General features: G+C 41.2%; 2 protein-coding genes across 2 annotated transcripts in view; one reads left to right on the forward strand and one right to left on the reverse strand.

Annotated features, from left to right (window-relative positions):
• LOC113019455 (deleted in malignant brain tumors 1 protein-like) overlaps nucleotides 1-13,724 on the reverse strand; it is a 616,212-nt gene that overhangs the window by 47,227 nt on the left and 555,261 nt on the right. The gene's annotated exons all lie outside the window — the stretch shown is intronic.
• Nucleotides 9,295-11,895, forward strand: LOC113019485 (Fc receptor-like protein 5). Its single transcript, XM_026163242.1, has 6 exons — nucleotides 9,295-9,337; nucleotides 9,422-9,457; nucleotides 10,443-10,706; nucleotides 10,786-11,031; nucleotides 11,107-11,265; nucleotides 11,377-11,895. The coding sequence occupies exons 1-6, from the start codon at nucleotides 9,307-9,309 to the stop codon at nucleotides 11,475-11,477; spliced, it is 837 nt and encodes a 278-aa protein (XP_026019027.1). The 5' UTR covers nucleotides 9,295-9,306; the 3' UTR covers nucleotides 11,478-11,895.

Raw genomic sequence — 13,724 nt, forward strand, 5'->3', positions numbered from 1 at the left:
TTTTTAAAACTGCTCCTGCTTCTGTTTTAGCAGATTTGGACTAGTTCTTCACTATTCACACGTAATGTACACTCATTCTGCTGAAGTTATAAAACAACTGTTGCATGTCGATTTTAAATTGTCCTCAGATGAAGAAGTGCTGAAATGTGTAAAAAGTATGAATGTCAGTGTAAATATGACTTGAGCCTAAAATACTTTGAGTAGTCAGTAAGACTAGAAAACAACTGTTTAAAAATAAGTCCATCCAGCTAAGCAAGCTTTTTGACTTTTCGTGCCAGTAGGAACCTCTCCTCACGTGCTCTCAAAGCATCACTTTAGATTTACAGTAATTAACTGATTAAAAGCAGTGCATGATGGACGTTTTCCAACAACCAAACTTAAAAGAGCTTTCGTTCTCTGCAGTTTCCCAGTGGAAAAGTTTTGGACCGCTGGTTTATGGTGACTCCAGAAGAAGAAGTGCTCATCTTCAAACAGTTCCTTCGCTTTGGAGAGACGCGACCCATAGTCGAGTTGATGCTTCAGACTGCAGACGGTGCTGAAATCCTCTCTGATCCTGAGCTGAAACCCACACACAGCAGCTGCCAGTCAAGCACGAAAGAAGGAACGATGATGATGTTAAGGAGTTCAAGAGGAGATTCACGACTGGTGACCAGTGTCTGTCATTTAGAAAAAAGCAGTCCTGCTGACCACAACAATAATGTCCGCCATTTTGAAAAGTTTGCTGGTGGACTTTCTTTTCTGCTGCCATTCCATTTTCCAAGCTCGGCCTTCCACTGTTTGGTTTCTCCCACTAAGGTAATCAAATGATATTAAGTTTTTTAAATACTCGAAACCTCTTACATTAAAGTTCCTCCAGATTTAAGCTTCTTACATTTACAATTACCATCTTTTTTTCTATCAGGAGCTTATTCCTCCCAGTAAGCTGACACAGTTTCTACGAAAGTCCCATTGCAGCAAATTGGTTGAGAAGCACAAGCCAGAAGGAGGAAGAACAGACCAAGAGACTGATCCAATCTTACCTCAGTGTATAGGAGAACTGGCCGTAAAAGTCAAAGCAGACCCCGATAAGCCAAGCCCGCCTCGCTCGCTGTGGTATCCCTCCTTCCACAGTGAGCAGGACTATGACCTTCAGAGGGGAACAGCCAAACACGAGAGTGACTTTTCCCTTTCTCCTACCTTAAACCCATCGACAATCATTTCTTCCTCTTCAGTCTTTTCACCCATCTCCCCCTCTCCGTCCTCACCTTTGAAGATTTCCCAAAAAGTGCCAGGCTCCCATTCTTCTTCTCTACATCCTCTCCCTTCCTTCTCCTCATCTTTCCTTTGTCCTCTTCCCACTGCCTCACTTTCTTCCTCCCTGCATCCTCCCCCATCCTCATCTACCACCCTCCATCCACTCCCCTCCACCCTCTGCTCTGTCCCTTCATCTGCTGCAGGAGGTCGGAAAGGGAGGGTCTGCTGTGGCGTTTGCGGGAAAAGCTTCTATGACAAAGGTATGGATCCTCAGGCCTTTGTGAGTGTGTGTGTGCAATAATAGAGTCTGAAAGAAAAAATATATATATATACTATAAATTATCCTATAGTATAAATATAGGACTTAATTTTTGTGTTGCACTTTTATATGTGCTGTATATCAAGTGTCTTGTGCAAAATGAGAGACCAGAATGTGTAATGTATACCTCAGTATCACTATACTGATAACAAAATTTACTTGGACAAAGTTAAAAACATCAGATGGATATTGTGTAACTAAGTTACAGCTAGCTGGCTAACCGCGTAATCTATGCTGTTACTATAGAAAGTAAATGTTAGTTATGCATCCTTAAATGGTTTACTGACAGCTTAAACAAGACTAACATTAAACATGATAGTATTATGTATAACATCCATCCCACCATTTTCTTCTGCTTATCCAATTCAGAGTTGCGGGTTGGGCTGGAGCCTATCCCAGCTCTCTTAGGGCGAGAGGCAGGGCACACCCTTGGCAGGTCACCAGTCTGTCACAGGACAAACCCAGAGAGACAGGCAACCATTCCCCTAACCCTAACCCTCTTTGGACAATTCAGAATCGCTAATTAACCTAACCCCGCTAACTGCAGCATGGTGGTGTGGTGGTTGGCACAATTATCTCCAAGCAAGAAGGTCCTTGGTTTGAATCCACCATCTGGTTGGGGCCTCATTTTGTAAAGTTTGCATGTTCAACTCATGTCTGTGAGGGTTATGTACAAGTACTGCTACAGACATGCAGTTAGTTATAAATTTGGATAACAAAGTATTTTTTGGAGTACCACAGGGTTCTGTTTTGGGTCCTATATAGTTTATCTTGTTTTCTTGTGGTTCCCCTTACTCCAATTGAATATTCTCTATTTCCTTACTCTATCTTTAGACTCTATCCCTTACTTCATGGTATACTTAGAGAGTCTTTTTTCTGCCAGTAAAGCAGCCTATAAAAATGACCTGTGTCTGTCCGATGGAGATCCAGAAGATTTAATTCAAGGTCTACTACTCTTGTCTATTAATGATCTCATTTTTGAATCATACACCAGCATTAATGAAAAGAAACTTTGAATTTAATTTAATACCATTTAATTTTCAGCCCTGAAAAGTTTTTATTTGTAGCTCGGTAGCAACCTAATAAAAATCCCATTTTAATTTGTGCAGGAACACTGAAGATCCACTACAACGCTGTCCATCTGAAGATCAAACATCGCTGTACAGTGGCAGGCTGCACCATGGTCTTCAGCTCGCTGCGTAGTCGAAACCGACACAGCGCCAACCCAAACCCAAGACTTCACACGAGCAGCAGCAGAGACACCTACAGCAGCTTACACTCTGACCACACAAGCGTTCACACTGATACACAGATACATGGCTCTAAACAGGCTCGCAAAAGCACACAAGACAGTCACATGTATGTGTATAGGAAAAAGGGAAATGCCAACACATTTTGGAAACATACTAAGGATTCACAGGCACATGTGCACATTGTGGGGAGTGGCTTAAATGGTCACAAAAACCTCCAACATTGCTTTCTCCAGAGCATGCCACATCACTCTGACTCAACTCCTGTTTCTTCCCCTCTTCAGCACCAGAACCAACACACCAATCCCATCTTTGCCCTAAATAACCCCCAGGTCTTGCCTCCGCTTCCACCCCACCTCCATTCAGTTCATACTGCTTCTTCGCTAGGTTCCCCTCCCTCTCTGATCCCTGTAGTCAGTTCTGCAACAGACAAAATCAAACACCCCCTTCTGACTAACCATTCTTCCAGCACCACCCCAATTTCCCAAGAAAGTTGTGACACTCCGAGAGCATCCCATTACTACGAAGGAAATCAGTGGCAGCCGGAGTCAATTGACCCCGTGCCAAAGAAGAAGCCCAGGAAGTCAAGCATGCCAGTGAAAATAGAAAGAGAGATGGTGGAGCGGAGGAGAAACGAGAATGAAGAGGAGTACTGAAGAGCCACAGAGTTGCTGTTCAAAGTTTATATTCAGAAGTAAACTTTTTGTGAAAGAACAAATACAGAAAAAACAATTGCAGCGTGATAACAATGGAATTTCTTATCTCTGAGTTATTGTACAGGCCTCAGAGAGACTTACAGAATAGATTCTTCTGCAGAGTTTGAACAAGTATGAAGAAGAATCAGAGAGGCTAATAAAGAATAATTTCTCAGTAATATGACTAAAAATTTTAATAATTTTATAATATGATTAAAAATATTGAAAACAGAATGCTCGTGTTTCACTATAATTTTATGGTATATATCTCAATTTAACCCAATATGTGATTTCAGTATAGTGTAGTACAGAGTAAATACCAATATAGTTCAATTGACCACATAAGTACATTTAGAGTACTTTAGAGTCCATGTATCCGAATCATCTCCAGAATAAAGATGACAGATGAAGGCAAGTGAGAACCACAGAGACACAATAGAATCATTAATAAGAAATATGAAATCTGACAGAACATGAGGTCTGCTTCAGAAGTGATGCTCTGTGGTGAGTGAAACCTGATGAACATGTGGTGTCTGTGGGTCACCTGTGGGTACGTGTCATTATAAAGACACTGTGAGGACAGCGAAAATTAAGTATGGACAGAGCACCACCAGGTAGAAGACCACTCTGAACACAAGGCTGAAGGGAGAAGAAATGAAAGATGAAGCTGTAGTTGTAGGTTTACCTGCAGAGAGAATCCCACCTGTTCAGGTGAATATGTGGATGAAATAAGAGGTGAAATCAGAGTGAAGCTGCTCACCTGTGACAGTGATCCAGCTGGATGGAGACTCTCCATGACCGCTGATGTCACACTTGTAGAGGCCTTCATCAGACCTGGAAACATGCTGGATGGTCATGTGACCTGTAGTCTCATTCCCAATGAAGACACCATCTTTATAGAAAGCAGCTGGGAGGTTGGAGGGAGTGGTCTTTGTTTTACAGAGCAGAGTGACGTCATCTCCCTCCATCACAGGGAGGACAGGACTCTGCAGGATCACTGATCCACCTCAACACAGAGACAAACTACAGCATTTCATCCATTTACACACAGCTTCATCAACACTAACTCCACACACTCAGCTTACCAGTGACTGTCAGGTTAACCATGTTACTGATGGGACCCTCTCTGGACTCACACCAGTAAACTCCACTGTCCAGTGTTAAGATGTAGCTGAAGCTACAGGATGAACCAGACCATCTTCCCCATTCATTGCACTCAGTCCTGGTTTCTCTGTTTGTGTTTCTCCTCAGAGTCCATCCAGCAGAGCTGTCGTCCTCCTCACAGCTCAGAGACACAAAGTCTCCTTTTAAAGAACTGAGAGCTGCTGGGACTCACAGTCAGACGAGCTGTGAGGGTTAAAATGATACAACAGTGATCTTTTATATTTGTGCCCACATTAAAAGCCACCAGAGTATAACAGGGAGGAGACCTGCAAACACAAAATCAAACCAAGCCTGAGGCTACGTCCAAACATACATGGGTATTTTTGAAAGCGCAGTTTTTCCTACCTTTCATCCACACTTAAACAGCGTTTTTGATCACTAAAAACTGCTTTTTAAAAACTCAGTTTTTGCGTTTACATGTGGACAAGGAAAATGGGGATTTAGTCACGCAACATCAAAGGTGTGCGCCTTTTTTTACTATCCCAGTCTAAGACACGTCATTGTTTACATGAGATGAATTTCTACAAAGGCACTTCAAAAGTAACACAAAATTAGCTGCCTTTCCAGAAAAATACAAAAACTATTCCGGAGTACTTAAGAACCCTGTTTACTCTTTACCTGCCATGCTTCTAGACTTCTAATTGGCCAACATTTCTACACGGTTAAATGACAGCATTTGACTGGGTTTTTAGCGTTTACATGTGGACGGAGACATCTTTGCACATGTGTATGGGATTTTTTTTTTCATAAATACCTCTATACATGTGGATGTAGCCTGAGTTTAGCAGACACAATCAGGGAGTTTCAGACTGAGTAAAGGAGGTTACTGACCTTAGTTTTTGTTGCAGCTCAGCAGTGAGATCAGAATTAAAGAGAAACAAGACTCAGGCTAGTTTAGGGTTTGTGGTGTTTAATGAAGTGATCAGAGAGCAGAGCAGACGCAACATGTCTGTTTGCTAAGAATCGGAGCAGAAAGGAGGAAGATTGTTCAGCTGAAACATGTACAGAAGATTCATCTTACAGACAAACATCACTAAAAACAAACTACAGACTGTTTTTTTGAGGGTTTTTTTTTGTTAGATTTCCTCAGCTGAATCTTCACACAGACTGAACTTACAGAGCAGCAAAAGCAGAGATGTTTCCTCCATGTGAACGTAAAGTTGAGGCTTCATCAGAAAGATGGAGGAGTTTCTTTGAAGGTGTCAAAGGATGATCTTAAATATAAAGACTGTTACTGTTACTGACAGCAGGTCAGCTGAGAGGAAGAGAGCTGGAGGTGGTGGAGGTGCTGGGGTGTCTGAGCTTCTGTTACATGATGTGGCTAAATGAGTTTATTTCTAACATGTTGTTAGAAATAAACTTTGTGGCTAAATGACATCAAACTACACCCACTGAGATGATGTGATGGCTTCACTGTACCTAAATCATTAACAACACAGCTGTGGGTTTGGTTCTTTCTGAGTTTTTTGCAGGTCAGCAAACAACTGGACACAACACCAGACTGAAAGTTTAATGCACCAAGATTAATTTTACCGTAAATGAGCCAATAACTGAAAATGATATGCAATGCACTTCAAACCCTCTGCTGCAACAGGATGGAGAGCTGCAAACAAAAGATAAACTGATATCAGAACAGCCCATGAGCCAGAACGTTCTGTAGCCAATCATCTCATCAAGAAGGCGAGGGAAACAGGAAACTCTAAAATAAAACAGGATGTAACACTCATCGTCATGAAGGTGATGGCACTCATAAATGTCAGACAGAGCATCAACAACAATAGTGCTGTAGTTTCTGTGGGTCTGTGAGAACTTTCTGGAGAAATAACAGGGTGGTCGATACCTGCCGCTACTGGAAGCAACCTCCATCTTGGTGTTACCCATGCCAAAACCATGACAGAGTGTTGATGGGAGCTATCTTCAGCAAAAAAAAGGCATATGTCAGAGGTTTCCTGTGTAACCCTCAAGGAACGCCACCTCTTTCACATGGCAAGCTGAACCTACCCTGCCAGTGAAATCCTTCACAAAAGAAAGAGGAAGGTAATCAGACGTAGTGACTTTTGTCTTTGCTGAATCAAAGTGTTGAGTCAGCTTTTGTTAATTAAATAAAATAAAATAAACTGCTCTGAAGGCGCTGCTGGTGTGGGGCTACTCCCTCTCCGACGCAGAGCGGCCGAGAAACTCGTCTCTCTCTCGGACCTGGGTGATAGTACTGCTCTGTACTAGGAAAGGCTGCTCTTCATAGAGGACTCACGCTCGGGGAGATGTTTTCTGGTTGATTCCGGCTCCCAGAAGAGCCTCGGGAACTCGTCTTTGCATAATTCCACAATAGTATATTGTTTAATCTTAAAGAAATTAGAGATTAACTGCGTACCACCAGAGAGAGCCCAAGTACCACTAGTAGTACGTGTACCACAGTTGGAGAATCACTGATCTAACAGACTCTGATTTGTTCGTGTAAATGGAGAGTCCTCTTCACATACTAAAGTTAATTAGTTCCACTCATAGTTCCACAGGGTGCAGTGCCAGGACCAGTTCTGTTTACATTATGCATGCTTCCCTATTCACACACCAATTAGTTAAGCTGCAGGAATTTCTTAAAGACACAAAGACCTGGATGGCCGCTAACTTTCTGCTCCTTAATTCAGATAAAACTGAGGTTATTGTACTCGTAGGAGTTCTTTCTTCCATTTGCGCAACATCTCTAAAATTAGAAATATCCCGTCCCAGAGTGATGCAGAAAAACTAGTTCATGCATTTATTATGTTGTCCAAGATAAAGACAATGTTGGATAACACCGCCCACCCACTCCATGACATGTTGGTCAGTCACAGGAGCTCGTTCAGTGAGAGACTGAGATTACCGAAAAGCACCACTGAACGACACAGGAAATCATTCCTGCCTGTGGCCATCTCCCTGTACAACTCCTCCATCTAACACACTGTTTACTGCAACAGCTACACCCTTTTTGCACATGTTCTTCCTCTTTCAGCTATTTATTAATAAGTGACCTTTACGTGTATATATATGCCTGTATATAGTGTGCTATTCTTAGTTTGTGTATTGTCTGTCTTTGTTAATGTTTTTTTATAATGGAGCACTGTAACGAAAAAGAATTTCCCCTACACAGCAAAATCTCCAGTGTTAATTTAACACTGGAGATTTTGCTGTGTAGGGATCAATAAAGTATTCTGATTCTCATTATTACTTCCAGGCTGAACTACTGTAATTCATTATTATCAGGATGTCCTAAAAACTCACTGAAAAGCCTTCAGCTAATCCAAAATGCTGCAACAAGATTACTGCAGACCTACTTGTTGTTCCTAGAGTATTTAAAAGTAGAATGGGAGGGAGAGCCTTCAGTTTTCAGGCCCCTCTTCTGTGGAACCAGCTTCCAGTTTGGATTCGGGAGACAGACACTATCTCTACTTTCAAGATTAGGCTTAAAACTTTCCTCTTTGCTAAAGCATATAGTTAGGGCTGGACCAGGTGACCCTGAATCCTCCCTTAGTTATGCTGCAATAGACATAGGCTGCCGGGGGATTCCCATGATGCATTGAGTATTTCCTTTCCAGTCACCACTCACTATGTATTAACAGACCTCTCTGCATTGAGTGATGCTTGTTATTAATCTCTTCCACAGCATGTCTTTATTCTGTCTCTCTTCTCTCACCCCAGCCGGTCACAGCAGAGGTCGCCCCTCCCTGAGCCTGGTTCTGCCGGAGGTTTCTTCCTAATGCGTTTTTTCTTCCTACTGTTGCCAAAGTGCTTGGGGGTCATATGATTGTTGGGTTTTTCTCTGTATGTGTTATTGTACGGTCTACCTTACAAAGCGCCTTAAGGCGACTGTCGTTGTGATTTGGCGCTGTATAAATAAAAGTGAATTCAATTCAATTGAATACTAATCAGAATGTCCATAGTTTGATTCCCGATTACTTGAGTCTGCATGTTGGAGTATCCATGGGGAAGGTGGCTGAACCTTGAGAGTGAGTGTGTGTGAATGCTAGACAAAGCGCTTAGGTAGAGAATAAAGTACAGTATGAACGTGTGTGTGTGTGTGTGTGTGATTGGTGAATGTTTGGAGAGCGCAATTTGACATGAAAAGTGTTTGAAAGGTGCCAGTCCAGTGACCAACCCGAAAGATGAGATATACAGGTGAATCTCATCGACCCCAGAAACCTGGTGACTAGAGAATATTTACCTGTACAGGTGAACAAAAGCTACCGCTAACATCCTTTACAGAAGGGTCTGTCAGTGAGGTTTAGTCTTGATGGAAATTTTAGGATTAGGAATAGGATTTTAATATAGGAGTCTAAGGAAACGAAAGCACGTTCAGAACCACTGCCTTAGTGATTGTCAGTGAAAGCATCCCACAGCTACAGATGCTGGGTCAGCTGTAATTTATTATCCATTGTGCCTTATTTTCTGGTTCAGTTTTCTTACCTACGACTTTTTTTTAATACTTTAAAACTCTTTTTCTACAAACAAACAAAGAAACCTTTTCATGATGATCACTACAAAGGAAACCACAATACTGACATCCTATCAAAGAGGAAGAGGAAGAGGAAGAGGAGGAGAGGGAGGCGGGTTTTACTTTATATGACTGTGAGCTGATCTCAGTGTTGGTTTGATATCATTGAGCAGCAGGATGGAGGAAACGTCTCTGCTGTGTCTGCTCTGTAAGCTCACTCTGTGTTTTTCATGCCTCTGCTGTCTTGTTGAATGTGAAACTCTGAACTAACCTGAGTTTAATTTCTCTTTAGTTCTGATCTCACTGCTGAGCTGCACCACAAACCAAGGTCAGTAACCTTCTTCTGTCACACTGTAAATCTGGCAGACTTAGCAAAATGTGAAATAGTTTTTAAAAAATAACCTTTTTGTCTGTTTTCATGGATATGAATTCTCCATTTTCTTTTCATTAGCAAGTCTGCATAAACATTTTGGCTGTTTAAAGATGAAAGTATTTTTTGACTCACTTGAAGAGATTATTAAAGTTGTCACCATACACAGGCAACTACAATGGGATGCAAAAGTTTGGGCAACCTTGCTAATAGTCATTATTTTCCTGTATAAATCATTGGTTGTTACAATAAAAAATGCAAGAGTGATTTGGCAAGGATGGAAGGGACATGTCCCCACCAATATCCAGCGATTATTGAATTGTCCCCACCAATAATTTGATCTCTTTGAGTAAAGAAAAACAAAATTGATAGAAAGAAAAAAACTATCTGTCAACGCCTCATTCGCCTGAGCTTGAAGGGTAGACCCCCCGCAGGGGCGAGAGGGGAATTTATATGTTTAAAAAAACCTAACCTAAATGACAGCAACATCAAGTTTTCTTTCTTTCTTTCTTTTTAAAGAACGGTCGTACTAGAACATGGGCCGGCCTCTCAGAGCGATTCGATATATGACTACATGCTCATCCAACTGAGCTAAACCTACACCCGTTTTTCTTTCTTTCTTTCTTTCTTTCTTTCTTTCTTTAGGAAGAATGTTTCATGTGTAGCACATATGTTGTTTAGATACCCCACCCTTGAATCAAAGAAAACAAAGCTCTGAAAAGTAGAAACATTTAAAACCCAACTATCTTTTCTAAACTGAACAGAGTTTCATCTTTCACTGTTTCAAAATGGGCAAATTTGAAACACTTGGGGAGATTCTTAAAGCTGTGAATACAGACAACCAGTTACTTTCAGGACCATATGTCACAGCAGAGGAGACAACTGGCAACTGTCTCATGATCAAAAAACATAGACAATAAATATCCTGCTCTCTCTATCACAGCTCGTCTGACTGTGAGTCCCAGCAGCTCTCAGTTCTTTAAAGGAGACTTTGTGTCTCTGAGCTGTGAGGAGGACGACAGCTCTGCTGGATGGACTCTGAGGAGAAACACAAGCAAACAACAGAGGACTCAGTGTAGAGATGGGTGGGAAAAACCAGCTGGTTCTTCATGTAACATCAGCTACATCTTCATGTGGGACAGTGGAGTTTACTGGTGTGAGTCCACAGAGGGTCCCATCAGTAACATGGTTAACCTGACAGTCACTGGTAAGCTGAGTGTGTGGAGTTAGTGTTGATGAAGCTGTGTGTAAATGGATGAAATGCTGTAGTTTGTCTCTGTGTTGAGGTGGATCAGTGATCCTGCAGAGTCCTGTCCTCCCTGTGATGGAGGGAGATGACGTCACTCTGCTCTGTAAAACAAAGACCACTCCCTCCAACCTCCCAGCTGCTTTCTATAAAGATGGCTCCCTCATCAGGAAGCAGCCTACAGGTCACATGACCATCCAGCATGTTTCCAGGTCTGATGAAGGCCTCTACAAGTGTGACATCAGCGGTCATGGAGAGTCTCCATCCAGCTGGATCACTGTCACAGGTGAGGAGCTTCACTCTGATTTCACCTCTTATTTCATCCACATATTCACCTGAACAGGTGGGATTCTCTCTGCAGGAAAACATACAACCACACCTCCACCTACCACCTCAGCACTACCCCCTGACTACAGCTCCCTCCAGCTTGCGTTCAGAGTGCTCCTCCACCTGATGGTGTTCTTTCCATACTTCATGTCCACTCTTCTCATGATATCTTTATATCAACTCAGAGCCAAAGGTAACACTCTGAATCACTCACTGAACAATCAATATGGTGATGATTAACTCATCTCTCTGTCTGAACTCCTCATAAGTTAACAGCAGATACATTTTAAAACTTATCTTTCAGGAAATGAACCTCATGCATCAGTGGAAAAGATGCAACCCAGTCAGGCTGAGCAGGGATTAGATGCCCACTATGATGATGTCACTACAGAGCATCACTTCTGACCTGAAATTAAGCAGAGACCTGCAGTCTCATATTGCATTCAGGTCCTATTGCTGTTCCTGTAAATTTCCACACTGGAAACAAATTAACCCTTGTAATAATACCTCAAACAAAGCAGCAACATATGTGATGTGCATGACCAGCTATGCACTCTCACTGTGTCATAATATCCGGGAGTATTTGACATCCACAGGAGAAACTCAGACAGAGCCCAGGCTGAGTTACTACACGTTACACCATGAAAGAGACGAGAGTTTCTTTAGATCCAACGATCAAAGATCAACAACTATATTAATTAAAAATGAAATCATGGATGAAAATACATTTAAAACACAAGAAATGAAAAAATAATTATTATTACAATATTACAGTACTCTCTGGTCGTTTGCATTCTCAACACTTTCTCGATCCTTTCACATTAAAGGCCTTTTGTTTAAGAATACAAACAAAAAATCTTTGTTAAATTCTGTCTGTTGTTAAATGTTTCTAACAGTTAGTAGCAGCAGGTTTGCCTGCCTGCACTTTATAGAAAGAACCTGCAGGATGCATAGAAGCTCTTTACTGACATCTGGTGGCTCAAAACAACAACTGTTTGAATTCTAAATTATATTTAATTTATTTTTTTAATATAACTATATTTGTGTACAAAGCTCTGTAGCCAGTTGTGTGATGGAAAGTTTCTGCTCTTCTCTGTGTCAGGCTAACCTGGCTGAATGAAAGGCTCCACAGTGTCACGCTCTGCCTCCATATAATCTTTCAGTACTAAATATTCCCACATGTACAGCTCTGCTTTTCTCACCATGATAAATAACTTGTGTCTATAAATGATTTGGTGCTTGTTGTTCTTGTTGGTCAGATGTGATGCAGACTGCAGTACTCTGTACTGTCGTTTGTCTCTTTGCAAAACAGATTAAACCTCACAAAGACGACCTGTGAGGTCGTCTTTGTGTTATTTCAATTTATTTCATATTTCCATAACAGTTAGTGGTAGTTCAGACACACAATTGTTTATGCTTTTTGTTTCACAGAATGTTTGATGGTAAAGAGGTTCTTATTTTAAAAAAAAATACAATTCTAGATGGTTTCTGTTATATACGAACCATTCTAAAACATGGACATCAAAAGCTGATTAAAGAGGGGTTTTATTGTATTTATTAGATTTGTTATGATTAGTGATTTATAATTTTTTTATTATTATTATTGTTATTATTATTTAACACAATTTAAATATAAAATAAATAAAAAAATAACTTAAAAAAACAGTTAAGCACTGTTGCCTCACAAGAAGAAGCTCCTGGGTTTGACACCACCATCTGTGGATGTGGTGTGCTCCAACTTCGAAAGTCCAAACACATGCACTTAGTGTGTTCAATTAATTAGTGATTCCTAATTGTTCCTAGTTGTGAATGGATGTAAAACTTTAGGTAAAACCTAATATTAGAGTGAACACTGTAATTTGACAGTCGTTCTCCAGTATAATGAAAATTATTAAAAAGTTTGCCAGAACTTGAGACGGTCAGAACCTGACTGCAGGTTGGATGTTTTCTGTTATCCTCAACGCTAAGGTGACTGAAGATCAGCAGCAGGGCTTTTAATCTGCTGTTCACTTGCAACTGGTATTAAGATTTTTTTTTTTCTTTTAGAGCTTTTAGATCACAGTGATACCAATGAGGTAACTCTCGGCTGACTGTGACCAGGGACATTCTTGCCCATATCACCTTCACTCGAGTCCCACTGACATATACTTCAGCTCACCCATAAAGTGGTGGGCCACGTAAAATCACAGAGCGGGTCGGCAGATGCTGAGGCACATAGTGTGCAGAGGCCAGCAGCTTTCTGCAGAGTAAGTCACTATGGACCTCCAAACTTCACGTGGCATTCAGATTAGCTTAGAGAGTGTCATGGAATGGATTTCCACAGAAACAGCAGCATCCAAGCATTATATCAGCAAACACAATGCAACATGTCATACGCAGTTGTGTACAGCATGCCACCACTGGACTCTAGAGCACTGACATAAGACATTTTGGATAATTTAATGTTCCTAACTTTGCGGCAACAGTTTGGGGATGGCCCCTTCCTGTTCCAACATGACTGACAGGTCCATAAAGGCCTGCACAGAGTCCTGATCGAAACCTGACAAAACACCTTCAGGATGAATTAGAGCAGAGACTGCTCTAATTATTTTTAGATTTTGTGTTCATTTTTAATCTGTGTAAGCATCGAATTAAGTCTGTTAATAAAGCTTG

Source organism: Astatotilapia calliptera, chromosome 3 (genome assembly GCF_900246225.1).
Source record: "Astatotilapia calliptera chromosome 3, fAstCal1.2, whole genome shotgun sequence".
Taxonomy (NCBI): domain Eukaryota; kingdom Metazoa; phylum Chordata; class Actinopteri; order Cichliformes; family Cichlidae; genus Astatotilapia; species Astatotilapia calliptera.

Bases quoted from the DNA above. Each gene is read 5' to 3' on its own strand.
- LOC113019485 (XM_026163242.1), top strand. From the start codon at position 9,307: ATGGAGGAAACGTCTCTGCTGTGTCTGCTCT. The intron at 9,458-10,442 runs GTCAGTAACCTT...TCTCTATCACAG, and splicing joins GAGCTGCACCACAAACCAAG to CTCGTCTGACTGTGAGTCCC. The intron at 10,707-10,785 runs GTAAGCTGAGTG...CTCTGTGTTGAG, and splicing joins GGTTAACCTGACAGTCACTG to GTGGATCAGTGATCCTGCAG.